General features: G+C 40.4%; 1 protein-coding gene across 5 annotated transcripts in view; it reads right to left on the bottom strand.

Moving 5' to 3' along the window:
• aplp2 (amyloid beta (A4) precursor-like protein 2) overlaps nt 1–16418 on the bottom strand; it is a 66782-nt gene that overhangs the window by 33887 nt on the left and 16477 nt on the right. For all 5 annotated transcript variants that reach the window (XM_055028017.1, XM_055028014.1, XM_055028018.1 and 2 more), the window contains exon 2: nt 1418–1591. In XM_055028017.1, coding sequence (XP_054883992.1) covers nt 1418–1591 — 174 coding nt within the window. The remainder of the gene's footprint in view (nt 1–1417; nt 1592–16418) is intronic.

The following is a 16418-nucleotide window of genomic DNA, read 5'->3' as shown; positions in this document are numbered from 1 at the left end:
TTGCACTTTCCTTAAATGCCATGAAAATGTCATCTATAAAACACAACTGAAGCATCTGTGGACGCTTTCTCCTTAAAAACCTTCAAGATTACAATCCGCAGGCCAAGACAAGAATGAGGAAATCCGTGTTTTGGAGAAAAACCTCCTTAATTTCAGGCAAAGCCCAGGAAATGACAGGTAGAGGCTCCGGTAATTGAAATGCCACACACTACAATAACATCCGTCCCCCAGGAAGCGCTTAATGGCGTCTCTGAGGACAAATCACCATGAAATTAAAAGGAACGTATTCGATCTTTCCAGCTAATCCAGATCCTCACCTGAACCAAAATGCCTTCAACCAACTGGAAATAGATGTAAAATGTATTTCTGTTTAGTTTATTCTACACTTTAAAGGAATTTTTAATGTAACTTTCATCTAAAAATATGACAACCAAAAAGAAGCTTTGTGCAAATAGCTGTTATGGGCTTCTTTTTTTTTTTTTTTTTTTTTTTTTTTTTTTACAGATCCAGACTTTGTTTTGTTTCAAAGTACCACTTACAAATGAAAGTAAACTTAAAATTTGTACTTTATCATTTGCTTCAGCTAAGTACCATGCTAGCGTAGCGCTTTAGCATCAGTGGAACTAATGGTTATGATTAATGTTTAAGGACTAAAACTTGTAGATTTGTGTTGTCAAGAGGAAAACGAGGGGCACTGATGAAGAGCCAAAGGCTGCTGTTAAGGCAAGATGGCACCTAAGTAGAGCCTCAGGCTGTTCACCTCCAGGCTGTACGGTACTGAGACAGTAATGCAAAATGAGTCCTAACCAAGCACCGAATGCAGCATAAAACCCTCCAAAAATTTTTATTAATGGAATATTTCCAGTGTACCACTCTGTGAGAAATCAATCTTTATCCCCATTTCATTTTTTTATTTAATTCACTCAATAAATATGAATAGTTCATGTAACAAGTACAAACTTATATCTGAGAAAAAATGAAGGAAATTAGCTTATTCAACTCAGAAGACCATCACTGATATATTTCAAATACACAACAAAACATCATCATATTCAATATTGCTTCATCATAATGATTTATTTTAAATGCTAAAAGAGAGTTGGGTTGTTTTTTTTTTTCTCTGTCAAAATTGTTCCATAAAGAGACATCTTGAACTGAAATGCATCATCATCGTTCTAAATTCTAAAAATGTCAGTTAGTTTTAAGTAATATTTGCTTTCTTTTTTCACAAATCTGTTTTGAATAATGATATCGTAATGTATTTAGATGCACAACTAACCTTTAATGACCAAACCCAAATAAATCCTCCCTCACGTCCTAATAAAATAATATAATATTAATTTATTTATTTTTTATTAACCTCGGTAATGTGCTTTGTCACTTCCTTTGTTTAGGTGTCTGTGTCGCTGTGACTCACCTCCTGACAGTACTGAAGCACGCCCTCTTTGGTTCCTACGCAGCTTTTGGTTCCTGACGGGTCGGGCTCCCAGCCGCCGGTCTGAATGTTCACGTGCATGTTGAGTTTTCCACAGAACATGGCGACCTGTGGCTCCACCGCACCGAGCCCTGTTCCCGCGTTGGCAGCAAGAGCCTGCGGAGAGAGGAGGAAAGTGTCATTATAAACCAAATAAAAGCTTCCAATGCTATTATTGTCGATTCATAGTTTATTCTATAAAAAAATGTCATCCTTAAGCGGAGCAGTTACGACAGAATCAAAGATGGCGGCGAGGCTATAGCATAACAAAGAGCAACGGTCCAAACAGAGTCCGGTTTGGGATGGAAAAGGCACTTTAAGCGGTTCTGTTTTGAAATATAAACATTCGACGGACTCCTTAAGTTATCACCTTTAATAGCGTTCATTCAACCGAGCCGCATGGCGAAGTATGAATGAATGATGCAAAAATGAATGATGTGCTACGAAGGCGAGGATGTCAACAGGAACAACTGCAACAATAACGTGTTTTCAGTGTTAATGCTCTTCGTGGAGGGACGTTTTAACCTTCCTTCAAGAGCAACCGCAGACTTTTCATTTAAAACATCTCTGTTCACTGGGGATTCACAGTTTCATATATTTTTTAAATTTAATTACATATTTTATGGTTTTATTCAACCATCAGAGGTGCTTCTGTTTTGCTATATTTGAATAAGTTTAATAATATGATTAAACCACCATTTTCTGTTCATTCAGGCAATTAGTACTAGCTGAAACAAAGTAATTTATTTGGTATATTATGAGAACTGTATCCCTTTATATAGTAAAAAGACGGTCCTTTTCAACTGATTTTTATGTTAGTGGATATAATCAACTTTAGATTAAGTCGTTAATTGATAACTTGCATCCCTACGCAGACAGATTTGAGTAATTATCCGCTTTTGGACAGAAAGCGGCAGCGTTTTGTGCTGAGAAGTCAGGCCTGATGAAGCAGATTCAGCTCATCAGCTGCAGTAGATAACCGCATGATGGAGCAGCTCAATGCTGCAGTGCTGAGAGAGCAGAGCGGCTCTGACAGGACACAAATGGAAAGAAACAGGAACATCTTGCAAAATTGACATTAAAGTCTGCCTAGACAGTGTGTTCAAAACTCTCTAGATCTCATTTCTGCTCGGTTTCAGCTCAGAGCTGGAAACATAGCTGCATTTTGTACTGTTTCATAAAACAGGACATTCGTATTTGGGCCAGAGCTCTGCTAGTTCGCCTCTCCTGGGACTAAAGTCTCCCCACAAAGGACGCATCCATTATCCTTAAAGGTAAACAACAATTCTGAGGGACTCTACCATGCTTGCTAAACAAAAATTACACATTTTATAGCCAAAGTAAAGAAAGAAACTAAAAGGAATTTAAATAAACACTGAAAACAGCTAAAAAAAATTGATGCTCAATTCCATTTTTTTTCCAATAATTGTATTTTTGTAACATTATATCACTAATTAAATGACATTGGGGTCAGACTTCCGTGTGAGCTGTTCAACCCAAAAGTGCAGAAGAACATTGATGTCATAACAGCACAATGTTTAGCACAATCAAATAACGATGACTCTGAAGGGGCCGACCAGCTCTTTCTCTCTCCATGATTTCAGCCCAAAGCATCACTCCACCACCTCCTTGCTGACATCACAGCCTTGTTGGGATGTGGTGGCCATCCACCAATCCACCACTGCCTCCATCTGGATCATCCAGGGTTGCACAGCAGTCAACAGTGAACAAGTCTGTTTAAAAATGAATCTTCATGTCCGTCTGGGCCCACTGCGACCGTTTCTGCTTGTGAGCTCTGGTTCGGAGCCCAATAGTTGGTTCATAGAGGTGGAGGAGTCTCCGGAGGATCCTCCACCTTGAGGTTCCAGAGGCACCAGTAGCTTCAAATAACTGTTTGCTGCTTTGTAAGGGCATTTTAACAGCTGCTCTCTTAATACGATAAATTTGTCTAAGATGCCTTTATCTGTACAAACCCATCTTTGTTCTGAATCAGCCACAAATCTCTTCACAGTATGATAACGCTTCAGTTTTTGTTAAATATATAATGTTTTCATACATTGCCATGTGGCACTACACTATCTGATGATTTTCGTCATCAGAGATTCTTTTTCTTTCCCATATTGGTTGAAACCTGTGGCCTGCTTAATAATGTGGAACATCCTTCTTAAGTAGATTTCCTTTAATTGAGTTCACCAGACAAACTAATCAACTAGATCTCTGAAATTAATTATAGAGATTCAAAGAGCCGTGATACACAATACCATCTGTAAATTTAATAGCACATCAAAAAAATGTTAAATGCCATTTAAGTGTCATAAAATTGCATTTTATGACATTTAAATTGCATTTTATGACACTTAAATTCCAAATGATAATTTGCATAATAATTTGGAACATGGTATTAATGATGCAGAATTAAAAATTAACAGCAATTTTTAAAAAGAGAGCATTTAGACCATTGTAAAGATTATATAATGCATGTTTTTAAATATAAATCTATGTATTAGTCCTTCATAGTCTGAGCTTCTGAGATCATATTCATTTTGAACAAATGTGAGCTGAGTATGGAGCTTTGTGGAACCCCACATGCAATATTTAATGTCTTACTCTGAAATCACCCAGAAAAGTCTCGGTTTACCAAATAACATGTGACTCTGACAACCTAAAGCAACCTGCTACGATCAGCGGTTTGCTCCATCCTGTCCGACTCACTATCTTAACCTTTGAACGCGGGAGGAAATCTGTTATTACTCCCCTGCCATTGTTTACTGAACTCTGCATGAGAGAGGAATCAGGAGGAGTATCAAGGTTTCTGGCTCTTCAATCCTCTTTAAGGAGAAAAGACATTTCTAATCAGCTTTTAGAAGACTGATGTGTTGGCATCAGCTTCCAACTGGAACAATAAGTCATGGCGGCCAAACACTCGACCTTCTGCTGAGTCTCTAATTAACTTTTAAAGGGAAGTGGCTCTGAATCCCAAGACAACAGGAAGTGGTTTGGAAGACATTTGATCTCAATGCTATCAGATCATCAAAACAAATTCCAAACCCTTAGAGAGACATCGCAGGAATGATCAAGGACAAACTGTTTTCTGCTCTTCCAGGTTTGGTAAACGTTGGACAAAACTCTCTGCCTGATTCAGCGTCACGGACAAAACAAGTGCTGCGTAATCAGCAGTTGGCTGCTGTGTGTGATGAGCTGCAGAAGCACGCAGCACTCAGAAAAAATCCACAATCAAGAGCTGAATTCAGTCCAAAAGGCACAACAATCCCCTCCTCTGTCCTCGCTCTGCCCATCGCTGCCCCTCGCGGAATTCAGCGTTGCGTAAGCGCAAGCAGTGATTATATTTCCGTTATAGAAAAATGGACCCTGGGAAGATAAACAGCAATTAAAAGAGGTCCAATTAAGCAGCAAATAAACAGTCCTGTTTGCTCTCCTTCCTGTGTTGTCCTTCACAGGGCGGTTTGAGGGGCGGCGGCTGGAGGAGGATGACGACGAAGCGTGAAAACTCAAGAGCTGGGCTCGAAGAATTTTAACTCCTCTTGTGGAAAAAGTGGAGGTCTGATTTTAACCTGACTTTAAAATAAAGTCTACAAAAAAAAACCCTCCCTTTTTAAAAACTCCTCAGCCTTTGGAAACAAGGCCGTTTGAACTACAACTGTAGCAGTGGTGCCGTTTCTGAAGCACATTTCCATCAAATCCAGCCAGGCTCAGCAAACAGGGCCTGAGAGAAAGTGATACAGTTTAGCTCATTATGATGCAACGTCATTAACCCCGAAGGGTAGGTGCAAATATGTCCACATACCAGAGAGTTTTCCACCCTTTCAAACTATGAAATCAAATTAATACGGACAATCAATCAACAATACGTATTGCGATCAGACAGGTGATCAATAACGATGAGTAATACGTCTGACAAAATGTCCGATCATTTGTACTGGAAGACTTCATCTCCTGAACCTCTCAAGGCGAGCGAAGAAACGTTAGTTGCCTAGCAACCCGTCCATTCTTTGGTTACCTAGCAACAACATGCTGAGTAACTTGAGCAGCAGCAGTTTCAGGTTTGTGCCTCATAACTGATTAAAACAAACAAACAGCAGAATAGAGAGAAAACTGTGGATAAAATGGGAAATGTCACATCACCAGTTTGGCAGCATTTCATATATTTAACAAATAAACTAATCGATAATTATCTGTCGCTGATATTGTGATGCGTTTTTCAGCCAGCTCTATTAAAAGCCTTATCCAAACGTGTTATTTATCCTGTTTGACTTATTCTTGCACTAAATCTTGATGCTTTGTTCTCTGTTTTTGGAAGATTTAAATTGAACTTTTTCTGCTTTGAACACCTTTTTGTCCTCGTTCGAGTCCCTCACACGCTGCAAGCTTCCTCTGTTTTTTATTTTGCAAAATTGAGGAAGCTCGTTTGAATTTAGTTTTTCGATCAACCTTTTATAATCCAGCACTTTATGGAAGCGCGGCTAATGAGATAACCAGGGACATTAAGAAACCTGGAAACATGGAAACCTTCACCATCTGCACCAGCTGCTTTCCACAAACACACACAGTCACCAGAAACACCAACCAACCACCCGGTTTCAGCCCACGCATGACGAAGCCGTTTGCTCCAAATAACTTTAATTATCCCTCTAGACCCACAAAAACCTCTTCACTGTCTTGATTCGGTCAAGTTGACCCTTTTCTCAGAGGTCCATCCGGACTAATGAGGCCGTTTTGGACCTCATTAACTCTCCGGTAAGTAAAAGCAACAGGCGGTCTTTCTGACAGACCTCCACTGAGTAGCACAGCAGCAACACAACAAAATATTCTTCTGCACTTCAACTCTTTTCACTGCCTGGAGGAGCTACAGAATATTAATGTTTTATTCAGAGATCATGGCAGGAGAGTTTCTTGGATGGATCTGAGCTGGATCTGCATGGTGAGGATCCACTCTGCTGCATGAAGAGGAAGAAGAGGTCAAAGGGCAAAGCTGCCAGTTTCCTGCTTCGTCTAAGTTCCAGACCTTGAGTTTCTGACATATGGATCAGAACCAAATGAACACAATCCTGGATGGATGGATCGATGGATAAACAAATTAGATGGATAACTAGGATCGATGATTGATCAGAGAGATGCTGACAGGATGAACGGATCCTCCATCTTCGAGTATCTCAATTATTAAAATTCCTCGAGGAAAATTCATCTGCCTCGACGCCTCGTTAAATTATGTAGCACACCGTGTTCCGCCCGGATCATTATTTGTTGTTGTGAACTGCTCTGGTGGTGAATTGTTCGGCATTTTGTGGACAAATAAGGTCAGAGTTTTGCGGCGCGACGGTTGGACTACGGCAGGTTTTCTGGCGTCAGAATCGTCACAGTTCTGGAGCGAACGGTAGGAATGAGAAAGAGAGAGAAAGAGACACGATTCCTCGGATAATTGTAAAAATATTTCATACAGTACTCCATCACTGACATATTCTTCTACAACAGCCCTACTCCATCTTTCTCTCTACGTTGTAACTTGCTAACTCTGACCTTAAATTGGATCTGAAGCGTTTAGCTCCAATTTAACACCAACATCGGTTTTAACGTTGAGCAGCGCTAAGGTTCATTTAGCTAATCAAGAGGCTGATTGCATTGTTAACACTGATTAAAGCAAACCCCCTCAGTGCACAGGTTAGAGCCGCCTGAGCTCTAATTCACCTGGTGGATGCAGATCAATCAGACTAAATATCTACCTGACCTCCTCAGAGGCCGAACCAGGTCAGATTTTACTCCGACACACGCAGGGTGGAAAATTTGGTGCCACACCTAGCGAGCGATTGAGCCGTCTCATCTCTGGGTTCTGACTCACTGGGATGTAATATCATGTGTAAGTGTGAACACCTGCTGCTGTGTGAAGGCTGAGCCACGCTGCGAAAGACAAAAATGAAGGAGGAGAGGGAGAGGCGGCTCCATGGAGCCAAACGGCAGCAAGACGAGCCGCTGTGAGCGTTATCCTCCTCTGAATCCAGACTTTAATGCAACAAACGCTGCGTGGGCTGCGGATCATTCAGCCTGTTTTCACCCGTCAACACGCACCAGTAGCCGGCTGCATTCCCAGTCTGCCTCCAGCAGGAAAACATGCTTTACTGGGCCGCTCTGTGCAGCTTCAGCCAAACTTGGTGCTGGAGCAAGCCGAGACACGGACGAGCTGCTTGCAAAAGAACATGTGGAGCTTTTTTTGATGCAAACAAGCCCTGTGACCACAGCGGATAAATACAGACTCCGCCTGGGATCATCGGACCCCTTTGTTCGACAAATTAACTTTTTCTCATGACTTTATAAAAACAGAATAAAACAGACCTGTTCAGTCCACTTTAATCAAACTATGGCTACTTTCTGACGAAAGTCCGGTTCGTTTGAACTCTGATGGAGATCAAAAAAGTTAAACATTTAGTCGTTTTATTGTTATTTGTTGCTTCTGGATAAACAACGACAAACCAAAGTCTTATTTGGTAAACTGAGACTTTTCAGAGTGATTTGAAGGTAATGAATATGAGCATTGAGTGACTTGTGGGTTTGTACAAGGCTCCCGGTGGCTCCGACTTCAGAGAACTGAAACATCTTCTATGATCTGATAACACTTTGGATTTATGTTTAAAAGCATAAATAAAGAGGAACAATCTTAGCACACAGCTTCAGCTATCACAGCTGGAAATCAGCAATCAGGCCAGAAATCTGGGTATGATGACAAACTCTGATCTGAACCTTCACAGCACATAAACACGGTTACAAAGTCGGCCTTCTAACACCTGAAGAACATTTTCCAGATTAAAGGACATATGTCTCAGCAAGATCTAGAGAAACTCATCCATGCATCCATCTTTAGTCGCACTGATTATTGGGATCTTCGCGGATCTGGCTAAAAACCCAATCCTCCCACTACTGCTGAATAAAGTCAGTTAATATTTATGGAATAACTTATTTTATGCTCCATATTTTCTGTCATTATAAGTCATTTTTTATTTTGTCGATCATTACAAATCAAGTGGGTGAATAAATACTTTTATAGGAATTGCATTTTAGTAAGAAGAAAAGGCAGAAATGTCAGAATCTGCAACTGCAAAACCTTTTAAAGCTGCAGCAAAATGTGGCTTTACAAGATATTGCAAAACCACATTGCCTGTGATTAATTTTCAAATCATTAATCACATCTAATCCCAACAGAAAACATTTAAATTTGTGGTTTTAGTGAGATAAAATGTTTCTCAAGTTAAATCCACAGATTCTGACCTGCGATGTAATTTCAGGACACACACCGGCCGCGTGCGTAGCACGACTTTATTTTATTTTAACATTATAGATGTGAAGTCTGTAAAAACTTGTTTATTTATTCTTTAAATTTATTTTATTTAGTCAGCAAGTTGTTTCTCCAGACATTTATTTGCGTTTTAAGTTCTGCAGCAACCAGTAACTGACTGTATTGGGATCAGCTCTGTGTCTAATTTACAAGCATTATATTTAATTACATACAGTGTTTCATGAGTAATTCTACTATGTTTTGTATTTGTTTTTAACTGTTATAATTATAAATCTTGCCCGTTGTAGCTATGATTAATTTGACAACTGCTGCTACTGTTACTAACTGCTGCTTATTTGAAGCCATTACTTTGTTGTTTATTTTATTTATTGTATTTTATTTTATACGTAGCTGGATTGATCATCTAAGACCCATAATGTGCAGAACAACCGAGTTTGAGTCAAACCGGTCAGCTGAAATTTTCCGTCAATACCAACATCTGGCCTCACATTTCTGACATGTTTTTGTGTAAAAACACTTCCTCTGCCTCCAGCTCTGGTGTCAAGCGGGCTATAAACCCCCGCAGGTCTCAATCAGCCGTGGCAACCGGTCTAAATTTGGCAAGAGGTCCTTAAAGACGAGGCGCCGCTGAGGATCGGTGGGTTTCCCAACGTGCTAACGGTGCATGTGACTGCAAAGAAATGCCTGGCACCAATAATCCAGCTAATCCTTCCCTGCGGTGCACCCAACGCTTAAATAAGACGTAGCTGTGAGAAAAGCAGGGAGACGGAGGGAGAATCCGTCCTGATCCCTCGTTGCTTTCCACATTAAAGGCAGGAATTACTGTAATTAGAGAGACGGTAATATTTCTGCATTAGCTGCTGTAATGTACCATGTATTTTGTGGTTGTTGCTTCAGTCGCTGAATTCCCATCCAGACTTTCTTGTTGGATTTTTTTAAAGCAGACTGATTTGGGAAAACAAAGCTGCTCCACTAAAAATGAGCAGAAATAACTGAGCCTGATGCTGGAATAACAAAACCGCGTAAAATCACTCAACAATGCAAACATCACTGAAAGGTATTTAAACTTCTTGTCCATTTAAACCATAAAAAAACCATTTTAATTTGATGAACTGGAGAGGTTCATGTCTGCTCCCAGAACAAGGAAATGGACTTTTATCATTTGTCCTATTGATTGCAGATACAGCTAAAGCTTGAATGCATTTCCACAACGTATAATAGCATTTTGCTCATTCTGTACAATTTGCAGGCCAGACAAAAATCCATACAACACAGATAAACTGGCCTCCCTTTCTTTCAGCTTTATACTTAATGCTTGTGTTATCCCACCTGTTTTAATAATGGTTCACTTTTTATTTTAATATAGCATCTTGAATCTATATCCATAAATGCTTAATGTGTGCACTTTTATGCTTCTGCAATAAAAGTAAACAAACAATACCAACTATAATAAATGTTTTCAACACAGGAGAGATGTGCAACATCAAAAAAATACTGAATGTATGACGACAGTTGTTCCACATTCCTCTGACTCTTTTCTTTCTGTATCATGTTGCTCCACTGATCTCTGTGTGTTTATTACCCCATTCATCAATATTAGAGGTGTTATTAAAGGCAACAAACTGGCCACTCAGCGTTACACTCTGAATATAATATCCTACTAATTATTGCATCGTTTGCGATTCCCACTGAAAGCATATTTTTAGTGGCTCAAATGTTCAAGCCCATTATCGCCAGTCATCCCTCAAAGTGCAAATCGTTTTATTTTTCCCTTCAGCCACCAAAAGTTGTTTAATGAACGTTTCTCTTCCAATCTAGACCTTTATTTTTTTATCTGTTTGTCCATCCTGGTGTTTCGTCGATCCGTCTATATTTGGCCGCCTGCTAACTATAAGCGAAGCGTCGTGAAGCAGACGGGAAGGTCGTGACCCGAGTCGCTGACACCAGAACAGAAACGGATCCGACAGGATGGAGGACAGCTGCGTTTCCACTGACCATGAAGTCATACAAACTGGAATTATGGAAACAAATTTGGTCAATGGAAACGGGACAATTTGAGAAAACACATTTCTTTGATAATGTTTTTGTTGCGTAATATGTGTCACGTGATCAGAAGTTGGACGTTACTACTGGGAAAAATGATGAAGAAGACGACAGGAAGTGGCAGGAGGATGATGGCGCTGAATGGTTTTTATTGCCAACAAAATAATGTGATTTTAACAGCATTTGTTATTTAATTGCAAAATCCTGTTATTTTGACGTTTTCCTGCCAAGCTCCACCTCCTCCCATCACGACAACAGAGACGAAAAACAGAACGGTTTAAGGGGAACCCGCACTCTGCTCCTTCTAAGTAAATTAGGAGAAAAAGACCTTTTTGTCGTCTCCGACTCGACTCGTTCTGAGATTCGATGAGTCACCGCTCCAAACTCTGTGAAAAGTGCCCACACTGTTTGGGGAACAATGGCGTCCAGTAAATGCCACTTTCTGAACACAAGAACCGAAACTGGTGAAATTTACAGCTGCACATAAAGCTGAGAGAGTTTCTCCCTCACTAAGGAAACGCAGCTCACAGTCCGGCTCTTCTCACCTCTAAAGACCAAAATAAACTCCTGTAAATTACATTTTCATTTATTTTTCTTCGATATTGAAAGTTCTGCTTTGGTAATTTTGTTTGACTCATGCTGCTCAGAAAGCTGGTGATTCCAGAGGGTCATCATCACCTCTGAATGGGTGATTATGATATTATAAAATTATCAGTTTCTTCTCTTCTCTTGCTCCACTTCCCTACATTTACAATCTTTTAGTTCCTCCTAAATTTGCGGAAAATAACTCAGAGGAGGCCAGAGTGCTAAAATAATTTACTCAAGATTAGCACTACTTCTGTATATTTTTACTAAAGTGAAATTAAAAAGTAGCTGTCCAAGAAATGACTGAAGGAAGAGTAAAAAGGAAAGAAGGATTTGATAAAAAGTCTACTCAAGTACTGAGTAACTGATCAAATTATAAATCATTTCATATATAAAAATTGCATTATCAAAATAAAATTAAGTGTGAATTTTGGTATTTTGAGGACCAAAATGAAAATGACAAATAACAAAAAGCTAACAAAATCATTTTTTTCCAAATCAGTTTCTTTCAATATAAAACTGATGAAACTTTAACAGAACACCTGGACTTCTCAGGTGTTTGTTTTTCATTCAGTGGGAAGAAAATCCAGAATTTTTACACAGGAGAAGAAATACTTTATGATAAAATTACTGAAGTAAAAGAAAAAAGCACATTTTCCCAAAAAGACTACTAAGTAAATGTAACCAGTTACTATCCAACTGAGTAAATTAGCAGGTACTGGCCATTACCTAGCAAGCCCAGCAGAACTCCAGCAGGTTTGGTCAGCCGGGTTTGCAATGGTTGCTGTAAAAGAAGAGTGTTTTGTTGTTGACCTACCATCCAGAAAGTAAAAGTACAGTGCTTCAAGGGTATTCCTGTGATAAAGTGAAGACGCTCTAAAAACATAAAAAGGCAAACAGCAGCACAAAGCTACTGAAGGTCAAGCAACAGCATAAAAATCAACCAAGTGGAAGATCTCCAACTAAATGTTTGGCTGCCAGCCGTGATGTTTTTATCTCTGTGAAAAATGTCCCCTCGCTTCCCGGCTTCCTCTGACAGCTGAAGGGATTTTGCAGCTGGTTTCTTTCAGCCGATGGCGAAACGCTCGCTCTGACAGAAACAAGAACTCTGCCTTCGCTTAATTTCATTTAGCCTGTCAGTGCAATCCAGCCGCTTGACATATATCTGTTTTTAAGCTTAGATATATGTCAATTTGGACTTCAATACTATGAAGTACAGCATAAAAGATTTAAAAAAAACACTCTTTAGTCCAATTTTATGGAAATTTTATGTTTTGAAACATAAATTTATTTGTTTTATTGTGCTAGAAAATGGCACTCCATGTGTGAAAAACACGTAGTACCGGCCCTTTAAGAAGACCTGCCGTTATTTTGATCTACCTGGAAACTCTGACTTAAAGAAATGAGGTGTAATTTTCATTTTTCTCCTCCGGGCATGTTTGGAAAAGTGGAAACAATTAGAGGCTTATGATGGATGATTATTTATCCTCCATTTCTCCACCTGCAGGGTGGCGTCGCCACCCTGCTAGCGTGTCGAAACTGGTTGTTTTCCAGCCTCTGCTGAGGACTTCCTGGTCTCCAGCTGGGCTCTGCGTCTGCTGGTGATGGGATGTCTGGAAGCGCTGACGGCCTCTGCCATGGCGATGGCGCCGCTTGCTTTGTTCGGAGGACAGACGTGGCTTTGTGCCGAGGGTCGTTTTCTTGTTTTCATAGGAGGACATGGTGGAGCTGAAGGTTTTATTCGCTCCATCAATCCGTCACATTCTCTCCCATTCCAGCCTCTCATAACCGAGGCCTCCTTCCTGCGTCGCCGTTATTATTTTCTACCTCTAATCTTTTTTTTTTTTGTGCCCTCCTCTTCCTCTCCTGTCGCTGTCGGCGTCTGATGATCTATCTCCCTACTCTCATCCCCCTTCTCCATTACTCTGTGCTACTTCCTCTTCCATCTCTTCCACTCGTTTCTCTCTCTCTCTTTTTCCCTGGTTCCTCTGCATGAATAGCTGGGATGTTTTTGTGGATGGTTTCAATGGAGACGGGCCGTTTTGAGAAAAGTTGTCCATTTGCTGTAAACTGGAGAGACGCCACGTCATCCGTCCCTCTCCGTCACAGAGACCCAGTCCCACCGTAAAACCCTCCGGAGAAATCGGGGGTGCGAGTCATCAATTAACGACTTAACGTAAAGTTGACGGAAGCAGCCATTTTGTTTAAAAAAAACTAAAAAAAACTGAGCTTTCTTTTGTATCAAGGGGTTTTTTCTGTAACACTTCCTTCATCTTTTGTGACGATACTTTTGGCTCTCATTCCCCAGCAAATCTAAAAACTGATCCGTAAACGCCGGCAGCCATTACTGCTCCCCGTAAAATCACAGCAAATTCAGTTCGTTTGTTTCGAAGGTCCGGTTCGTTCCGGTGGGTGTGATTGTGCCATCAAAGTCTGACATAAACCTTTTAGGTTCAAGTGAACTCTGATGCGTTTCGAATCTGTGTGAACGCCAAACGCTGCACAGACCACTCCAAAAGGAGGAAGCGGACGATAGCGCAGGGGATTCTGGGTAAATATTACCAAAACAAACGTGTGCATGTAGGAGAAATCACCTGTGGTCTCTTACCAAAGACAAAAGAGAAATTGTATGACCGTCTAAATCTATTTTTGGCCATTTTTGTCTCCGTTTTGTGAAAAGAAATTTGCGGACATGTCTTCTTTAGAGGTTTTTGTGTCGTTTCCTTCAACAGCTCTTGGTGCAGGAGTGGAGAGTAAACTGCAGCAGCTGAAAATGTAACAAATGTAATTTTGGTGCCCAATCTAACCGATTTTACCCTTAATTAGTAGTACGAACATCAACACAAAGATAACTGGACCATAAAAAAATTAAAAAACTCTTTTGGAATTGAGTTATTTGAACGTTGCCCAGGAACTCAAACGCACCGAGCTGTATGGGTCGGTCCGGTTCCATACACCATTTTGTCTGTTTCCGTTGTAAAGGCCGTCCATGCAACTACCACAGGAATCCAGGGTGTAGATTCACCGGGGTAACAACAGTTAGGGATGGCGCTGCTGGTGTCACACCTCACAGTCCAAGGAAATTCATCGCTGTTTATGAGAAGAACCAGACATGCTACTTGTTGTGTAACTATACGATGCTTCGCCAGGCCAGTCAGAGTCCAACGGCCAGAGGAAACTCTCGCCTGAAAATGTCTGGACATAAAGTAGCTCACCAAACCGCAACGACCTGTGCTTTATCGCTCAAAAACAGCTGCAGATGAAAAGCGTTTAAGACTTTAAACGAATCATAAGCAGAGAAGCAGCAAAGTGTAAACCTTACAAAAACAGAGATTTATGTTTGTTTCAGGATCTAATGAAAAGAGAGCTACCTCAGGTTGAATTTCTTGGCTCTAAACAGATTGTGCCATTAGCGTTCTTGCTTTCTTTTCATTTCTACGACTGCAGCTGAAGTCTTTGTGCACTTTGCCTTCTAAGAAATGCATGTCTTTCACAGAAAAAGCCATTAATTTTTTGCAAGTGTTGGGTCCAAGCGAACAAAAAGCCAGCAGCTGTAGCAACAGACAAATAGCTAAAAACACCAGCATTGCCCAGCAGGAGAAGCAGAGCCAGAAATGATCACAGGACAAAGGCTGCTTTTTTCTGCAGACTCAAATCTTCACTCAATCTTGTCAGGCTGGCAGCGGCTGCCACCATCTTTCCCTCTGCTGTTTTCTCCCGCGTCAGACAGAAAACACAGAGGCGCTGCTTGTGAACATTCACTCAGATGCTGACAGTCGACATCAGGATGCCTGCTGCATCCTGTGTTTTATTGTCCTTTCGTTTTCCGGCGGCGCGGGAAGCGGAGCCGAGCCGGAGGAAACCGAGGAGCCATTTCCCTCCACAGGCTCTCCTTCACCTCTCGGGGTCATTCACAGCAATCATGGGATTATTTTTCTGCCTACCTGCTCAGATTATTGGGGCAGATTGGTTTCTATCTGCAGAGCTGGAGGGAGCACGGAGGATGAAGACGAGTGAAGGAAGATCAGCTTTGAATATTCGCAGGGAAATACTGGGGAAGCTAACAACTAGCAGCAGACTGACTGCCAGCTCGTCACCCAAACAAATGTCGCTACTGATTAACCAGCAATCAACTTGTTTTACTCTAATTTGCAACACTTTGAAGAGCAGAACAGTAAAAAAGCATAAAGCTTGGAAAAACAACAAGCACTTTTATTTAAACTCAACTACAGTGGTGGCTTAATAATTAGTTGTGCTAATCCTATAGCATTATTCATAAGCAATTTATGCTAACGCTAAAGCATTGCACCAACACAGGCTTAGCAGATGCTAATGCTAAAGCGCTAACGTCAATTCAAATTATATAACAGCCATCGAGCATCAGTTTGACTTTGATGTAAATAGAAATTTAACGAACACGAGGACAGGAAGTGGACACCCACTTCAAAATAAGAGCATGAATATAAATATCTAACTGCTGATGCTGAACTACAGTAGAAAATAAATTAATAAATATGGTTTTAAAAAAACTGTTTATTTCCAAGTTTGACAATGAAGCAAGAAGTGACAAAATGCCAAATCGTAGATATGAAATGTTGGTGTAAACAGAAAATGTTTCAGCATTTTGCAGAAATGTGAAGATAAATATAACAAAAATGCTTCAATGTCACATTTAATGACATTTTGTGTTATTTTTTCCCAAAGATTTTATAAAAACAATCACATTTCAGGGTAGATAACAGAGAATCACTGCAAATAAACGGCTGTCAAAGCAATTATGTTCTGGCTAGAAAAGAAACAGGCGTTTAAAAGTTTAACAGCACTCACATTTTTATGCCAAACGGCTTCATAAAACAGAGCTAACTAGCTTAACACGCGGAAAACAATCCGTTCTCTGAAAATCACCTGGTGTTTGAATAAAAACTAAACAAAGAAAAGCAGCAAAAGTCCAAAGAAACAACTTGAGAAACCTTCAGATGGCCTGAAAATTAGCTGAGCAAGAGCACGAGCTAA

The sequence above is a fragment of the Poeciliopsis prolifica genome, unplaced genomic scaffold (genome assembly GCF_027474105.1).
Source record: "Poeciliopsis prolifica strain line A6 unplaced genomic scaffold, Auburn_PproV2 SCAFFOLD004, whole genome shotgun sequence".
In the NCBI taxonomy this organism is placed as follows: Eukaryota; Metazoa; Chordata; class Actinopteri; order Cyprinodontiformes; family Poeciliidae; genus Poeciliopsis; species Poeciliopsis prolifica.
Note: the sequence above shows the minus strand (reverse complement) of the source record. Positions and strands in the feature narration are given on the sequence as shown.